Genomic DNA, 7,488 nt, shown 5'->3' on the forward strand with positions numbered 1-7,488 from the left:
GGCTGGCTCCCTACCCCACCAGCTCAAAAACCATTCCTCTTCTTCTTCTTTTTTTTTTTTGGGGGCGGGGGTGGGGTGAGGAGTCTTTAAGACAGTGGCTGCCATACTCTAGCACGCAAAGTGATGTCCCACATGCGCCTAATTTCATATTCTTTTAATTTTTTGGTAAACCTAATTTTCTATTCAAGAGGTAAGATCTTGACCCACTCTTTATGGATCAAACTGTAAAGCGGATTAGGTATCTGCTCGGCTTTGGTTTGATTTACGACATAATATAAATCAAAATTGAACTGAAATAGAATAATTTTCATAATATCAAATATAAGTTGAATTGATTCAATTTTCTATGTTCATTTCATTTATTTGAATTTTTTATTCATTATTTTGGTTTTGTAAAAGAATTAGGATTGTCTTGTACTGATCTTGAAGAAGCCATATGTGAAGGAGAGTGAGAAGAGTCGATAATTAAAAATGAAGATTGGAAGAGACAAAGTGAAAAGTAAAACCTCAACACTCATATTTAAGCCTTTTAGGGTTTTGTATAATTTAGGTTTGATTCGGGGTCATTTTATATAAGTTTCACTTTTTCTCGATTTAATTCAAATTGATGTTTCTTAACCTAAAATGATTTCGTTCAATTTAAAACGGATGATTTAACTCCAATTCTAATTCCAATTTTAAATTGATACCTTAATTCCCTACCATGGGTCAAACTATATTTTGGTCCAACTTTCATGGAACTTGTATATGAGAATGGATTCGATGCTCATACGATTACCTCGTTGTACACGGGTGAGCATCCAATCTATATCCTCTTCACCCGACAGATTGATCGTATGAACAACGGATCCACTCTCATATGCATTTGTATAGTACTTCTACATTATGGCATGTAACACCATGTCTTTCTATACAATATGTATTTTTACGTTCATACCTATTTTATTTAAAAGAAAAAAATGAAAATAAGAGAAATTTTCTTTTGTCGTCGCTTGGTTGACTAATAGGACTTAAAGAGAGAGTGGTGTTTCATTCAAAGTGGGTTAACGGGGCGGTTCTAACCGTCGACCCGGAAAACCAAACCCCTGTCCAATATAAATTCAGACTTTGCTTTCCCATAATCCCATTAACAAATTACGTAAGAGAGAATTCGTTTTCTCTATATAAGGAAGTGTTTGTTTCCATTCATTTTGGTGTCGACGAAAAAAGAGGAAAAAAAAAAAAAAATGAAAAACGAATCATTTGGTTTTAGGGTCCCCTGCAACTCTCCAGTATTTCAGTGTGGTTCCCTGTTCTGAACTTGTCTTTTTCTAGCTTTTTGTTTCTCTCTATATTTCTTCGTTTCCCACTTTCTCTCTCTCTAGAACCAGCAGCTCCGCGTTAATGTCGTTTCTGAGAGATTCTTGACGCGTTTGGAGACTTGAAATCCATTTTCTTACTAAAGTGAATCACGTTCAAGCTCTCTCCATGGTGACTTACAGATCACAAGAGAGAGAGTGAGAGAGAGCAGTGATAGAGACAGAGTGAGGATCAGTTAATATATATTCTTCACATTTTTTTAATTTGGATTATCGATCGTCTCTCCAATCATGAGGGGGGTAACGCAGCACGAACGTCGATGGGGTTCAGATACTGTTACCGGTAATTCCTTCAGTGGCGCATCATCGCCAGCGATGGAGGAATACGTTGAGGTGACACTTGATTTCAAGGATGACGATACCATCGTCCTCCGCAGCGTCGAGCCTGCCGGAGCTTTTGATATTGAGTCCGACGGAAAAAGTGGGTTCCAAACACCAGCATCGATGTCGAGGTCGCCATCAATGTTGATACGAAGTACTTCGAATCGGATACTTCAGTTTTCACAGGAGTTGAAGGCGGAGGCTGTAGCGAAGGCGAAGCAGTTCTCTCGGAGATTCTCTTGGGGTCATGGTAAAACTCTTTCTACGTCTCAGAATGGCGCAAGTTCCGGATTCGATTCAGCTCTTGCAGCTCGTGCTCTTCGTCGACAAAGAGCTGAGCTCGATCGGACTAAATCTGGAGCTCAGAAAGCTCTTCGAGGACTTCGATTCATTAGTAACCGTAAAGGAGGTGATGGATGGAGTCAAATCGAAGGCAACTTCGGGAAGTTTGCGAAAGATGGTTTCCTTCAGCGCTCGGATTTTGCACAATGCATAGGTTCTCTAATCTCTACCTTTCTTTCTCTCTTCAATTCATCCTGCATTACCTTCATTAATGGCATCTTTCTCAATTTTTTTTTACATATTTTACCTTTTTGTTTCAAAAGGAATGAAGGATTCTAAAGAATTTGCGCTGGAGATGTTCGATGCTTTGAACCGAAGGAGAAGGTTGAAGATCGATAAGATCAACAAAGAAGAACTCTATGAGTTTTGGTCACAAATCACTGATGAAAGTTTCGATTCTCGCCTCCAGATCTTCTTCGACATGTATGTTTCATTATTAAACAAAAAAAAATAGTAAAAAGACCAAAAAAGAAAAGCATAAAGTATTGCAGTAGTTTATTGGGTTACTTAATCAAAATTATATCGATTTTATCATATTTTTTATACTGAAATTTGCAGGGTCGACAAGAACGAAGATGGACGAATCGGAGAAGCAGAAGTGAAGGAGGTACGTAGTCTATTCTTTGAATCTCTCTCTTTTTTTCTCTGCACGGTTTGCCTAATTTCTGCCCACTTCAACCAATCACCATTAAAAAAAGCTTCGGGAATTAGAGAAATTCATTTTTTGGATTAAAAGAAGTTGACATTTGGCATTCCATGAATTCGATTAGACAATTTATTCCAATCTGATAGGAACAATCGAACGGCTACTCTATTTCCATAATCGTTGGATAGTGACGCATGTAGAATGGAATTTTTGAATCGAATTTTCCTGAAACTAGTAAACGTCTTTTCAGTAGATTAGGTTAAGGGTATTATTGCCATTCAAAATGATTCTAATATAATTTTTTTTTCTTTTATAATAATTTGTTGAAATTTGATTAAATGCAGATTATTGAGTTAAGTGCTTCTGCAAATAAATTAGCGAGACTGAAAGAACAGGCAGAGGAGTATGCAGCTTTGATAATGGAGGAACTTGATCCAGAAGAGCTTGGCTATATCGAGGTGGGTGGTTCCTCTTCCCTCACTGATCACTCCTTCCATTTTTCATTTTCAGACTCCATTAATGGAAAGTTGAAGCTTTTGTATCATGGGTTGGTCAAGATCGATTACCAAATTTGACAAATTGACAAGTGACCAAAATTACCATATCAGCCCTTTACGTGGCAGAAATGACTACACTGAAGAAAACCTGTTCTTCTTCGCCGTCTCTGTCACTGAAAGATTTTTTTTTTTTGTTTTTTCGGTTGTTGGGTCGATGTAGCTATGGCAACTGGAGACGCTTCTGCTTCAGAAAGATACCTACCTGAACTACAGCCAAGCATTGAGCTATACTAGCCAAGCATTGAGTCAGAACCTACAAGGGTTGAGGAGGAAGAGCCCAATTCAGAGATGGAGTACCAACGCAATCTACTTCATGGAAGAGAACTGGAAGAGGATCTGGTTGTTTGTTTTATGGATTGGAGTCATGGCTGGTCTCTTCGCCTGGAAATGGATTCAATACAGGAACAAAGCAGCTTTCCAGGTCATGGGTTATTGTCTCCTTGTAGCCAAGGGTGGTGCCGAGACCTTAAAATTGAACATGGCTATTATTCTTTTTCCAGTTTGCAGAAATACCATTACCAGGTTCAGGTCCACCAAGCTCGCTAAAATCTTCCCCTTCGATGATAACATCAATATTCACAAGGTATGGCCTTAGTTTTGGCTTCTGGGTAATTCTTAAACTTGTCTTTGATTTTCGATTCTGACTCTGAAATGGATTGGATTGATGAACACTATCACAGTCCATTGCGGCGGCAATCGTAATTGGTATAATTCTTCACGTCGGCGACCACCTTGCCTGCGATTTCCCCCGGCTAATTCGATCATCTCCAACTGCCTACAACATGTATTTAGCTGCAGATTTCGGTTCAACTAAGCCCACATACAATCAAATCATGGCACAGCTTGAGCCTCTGACAGGAGTTATAATGTTGATCTTAATGGCAATCTCGTTCACACTTGCCACAACTTGGTTCAGGCGGAGTAAGCTTCCCAAGCCCTTCAACAAGCTCACTGGCTTCAACGCCTTTTGGTATTCTCATCATCTCTTCATCATCGTATACGCCTTGCTTATCATCCATGGCCTCTATCTCTACCTCGAACACGTCTGGTATCAAAAGACGGTAAGAATCTAAACTGCGGTAAAATATGAAACTATGTTCATCGCCCACTCATCTGACGCTTCCGCGTTCTCTTTCCTGTAATTTTGCAGACATGGATGTATATAGCCATTCCAGTTCTTCTATATGCAGGGGAGAGGACCCTAAGATTCTTCAGATCAGGCTTCTACTCGGTTCGCCTTCGGAAGGTAATTAAATATAACGCATAGTACCTGTTCGTGAAATTGCCACAACGAAAGTGCCCTTCCTTAGATGACTTAACACATCCTGATTGGTTCCTTATTTTCAATATATCATCCAGGTTGCTATTTATCCTGGCAAAGTCCTCACCCTGCAAGTGAGCAAGCCTTCCAATTTCCGCTACAAGAGTGGACAATACATGTTTCTCCAATGTCCTGCTGTTTCTCCATTCGAGTGGTAAGTTACCATTTGCAGTACCTTTCGTTTTATGCAATTGTGCTCAATCCTTGTTCTGATTTGTTGATTTTGTGCTACAGGCATCCATTTTCAATCACCTCAGCACCAGGCGACGACTACTTGAGTGTCCACATTAGGCAACTGGGTGACTGGACAACTGAGCTGAGGAGGGTCTTTGAAAAGGTTTGTGAAGCTCCTGATTCTGGGAAAAGTGGGCTTCTTAGAGTTGATGAATCCACTACTAAAAGGTACACAACCACACATGGATTTGAATAATCTCAGGTACTCTGCAATTTTCTGATTGAAGTTCTTACATAATTCTTTTAAATTTACAGTCTGCCAAAGCTTTTGATCGATGGGCCTTATGGAGCTCCAGCTCAGGACTACAGCAAATATGATGTCCTTCTACTTGTTGGACAAGGAATTGGTGCAACACCTTTCATCAGTATTGTGAAAGATTTGCTCAACAATCTGTTTAAAGCAGAGGAGGTAACACACTCTCTCTCTCTAGTCACAACAAGCCAGATTTCCTCTTGATCCAACCATTGTTGGAAAATAAATTGGTCTACAGTTTATTGTCTTGAATTGCAATTTCTAGCAAACAGAACTGATACTGTTCTCTGTATGTTCAGAGCGACACCAAGGGAAGGAAGCCACTGAAAACTACTAATGCTTATTTCTACTGGGTAACCAGGGAACAAGGTTCCTTTGATTGGTTCAAGGGAGTAATGAATGAAGTGGCTGAGTCAGATACCAAGGTAAAATTAGATAAATGAATGTGTGTGTTGACTTGAATTAAACTCAAAACACTGGGTTGGTTCTTAATTGAGTTAATACTCTTTGTTTTCAGGGAGTGATTGAGTTGCACAATTACTTGACTAGTGTGTATGAAGAAGGTGATGCCCGTTCCACCCTCATCACAATGGTTCAAGCTCTCAACCACGCCAAGAATGGAGTAGATGCAGTTTCAGGCACTAAAGTAAGATTCTTTCCTTTTCATGGAGATTTGCCTCTTGCTGTACTTTCCATAGTATCTCTCAAGGTTATCAAACACAATATTGGGTACTGTATTGGTCATTGCTGATACTCATACCGAAATCACACGTCGGCTATATTGGGCTGATTCAAGATTAAAAAAAAAATCCACTTTTGGCTGATACCCGTATCGATATCAGCTGATATGATACCAATACCTAAAAACCTGGTATCACTTGTTATCGAAATGAAAACCTAAAATGATGTAGAAAGAAATGGAAATCATCAACAAACATCACACAATACAAGGATTTACGTAGTTCGACTAGATTATCTACATCAATAGTAAGATGAGATATGCTTCACCATCAATAGAGAGAATAGGGTTACAACCGCTTATTTATACACCTCTCTTAGATTACAGAGAATGAACCATCTCAGCAAATTTATAATGAAAATATATAGGTACTGTTTTACCAAAATACCAATATAATCTTAAAAAAAAATTCTTTACTCTACTGAGTTTTGACGGCCCTTTGGAAACAGCCCACAAATGCAAGCAATGGAATACAAGACATCGCACCCTAACACTTGTTAACTAAATGAATTTCAGGTTCGTACCCATTTCGGAAGGCCCAAGTGGAGAAAGGTCTACTCAAGACTCAGGGCAAAGCATCCTGACGCTACCATTGGTGAGTCAATTTCTATCTACCCACCTTTGTTTCTTCTTGAGTGTTTGTCTGTGACCGGCTCTGTTAACTGTGATTTTTGATCACTTGATTACAGGGGTCTTCTACTGCGGGGCAGCAATTTTGGCCAAAGAACTAAACAAGCTCTGCTATGAGTACAACCAGAAAGACTCCACAAGGTTTGAATTCCACAAGGAGCACTTCTGAGTTTTCCGGCTGGTGTTGCCTCCTCTTTACTTAACCTGCACATCCCATCCCTCACCACCTTTTGTATATATATAAAAAAAAAATACAGTGTAAAGGAAAGAAAAAGAAGGCAAATTATTACTAAAAATAATAAATGAGAAATTGAGAAATTTTCCAAGTAGAGTTAGGCCCTAAGGAGAGTTGAATTCATGACCCTTTAATTTTGAGGTGTTGATCTTTGTCAATTGAGCAATCCAAAATTCTGTCCTAATGGTTTATTGGCTAATCTGGTAGCCTTCATGCACTATGGTTTTATTTATTTAATTTTTTTGGGGGTGGTTGTGTGGCTGGTGGGGTGGGTGGGTGGGTTGCGGGTGTGGTGGGGTTAAATATGAAATTCTTGGTTAAGTGTCTTCATATCTCAAATTTATGTTTCTATCTATATATGTGGATGGGAGACAACTAAGACAGGATGAGGATTTGATATAATGTCAAAGGATCCACTCTGTAGGAACCTAAAGCCTAATAACAATACAAGAAAGCAAACATAATGGAAAGAAAAATAGTTACACAATCGCAACACAAATATTTACATGATTCAGCAAAATTGCTTATGTCCAGGGTGGGATGAGAATTGCTTTGTTAACATTAAAAAGGGAAAAAGAAGCCGAGAAAGCATTATAACCCTTGCACCTAGACAAGGTGAGGCACGAAATGAAATACAAATCTCTCATCTATATTGATGCTTCTAATAGTATCCTTATTGGTCCACATGCTATTGTAAAAGCCACACTATCTTGTATGAAATCCTCTCCCTAATGAAATATAAAAATTATCGTTCGCAATCAACCTAGAGACCCATGAGAGAGAATACAAGACGTCCTACTCTTAACACACTCAACAAGATTGATTTAGGTTGGAATGATTGCTTGGGTTCTT

The 7,488-nt window shown here is 39.0% G+C and overlaps 1 protein-coding gene across 1 annotated transcript; it reads left to right on the plus strand.

Moving 5' to 3' along the window:
* Nucleotides 1–1,212: 1,212 nt before the first annotated feature.
* LOC122060546 (respiratory burst oxidase homolog protein A-like) lies at nt 1,213–6,853 on the plus strand. Its single transcript, XM_042623677.1, has 14 exons — nt 1,213–2,175; nt 2,285–2,444; nt 2,580–2,628; nt 3,012–3,125; nt 3,385–3,807; nt 3,905–4,285; nt 4,375–4,470; nt 4,584–4,699; nt 4,780–4,947; nt 5,035–5,188; nt 5,332–5,457; nt 5,550–5,678; nt 6,288–6,366; nt 6,461–6,853. The coding sequence occupies exons 1-14, from the start codon at nt 1,590–1,592 to the stop codon at nt 6,568–6,570; spliced, it is 2,691 nt and encodes an 896-aa protein (XP_042479611.1). The 5' UTR covers nt 1,213–1,589; the 3' UTR covers nt 6,571–6,853.
* The last annotated feature ends 635 nt before the right edge of the window (nt 6,854–7,488 follow it).

The sequence above is a fragment of the Macadamia integrifolia genome, chromosome 14 (genome assembly GCF_013358625.1).
Source record: "Macadamia integrifolia cultivar HAES 741 chromosome 14, SCU_Mint_v3, whole genome shotgun sequence".
Classification (NCBI taxonomy): domain Eukaryota; kingdom Viridiplantae; phylum Streptophyta; class Magnoliopsida; order Proteales; family Proteaceae; genus Macadamia; species Macadamia integrifolia.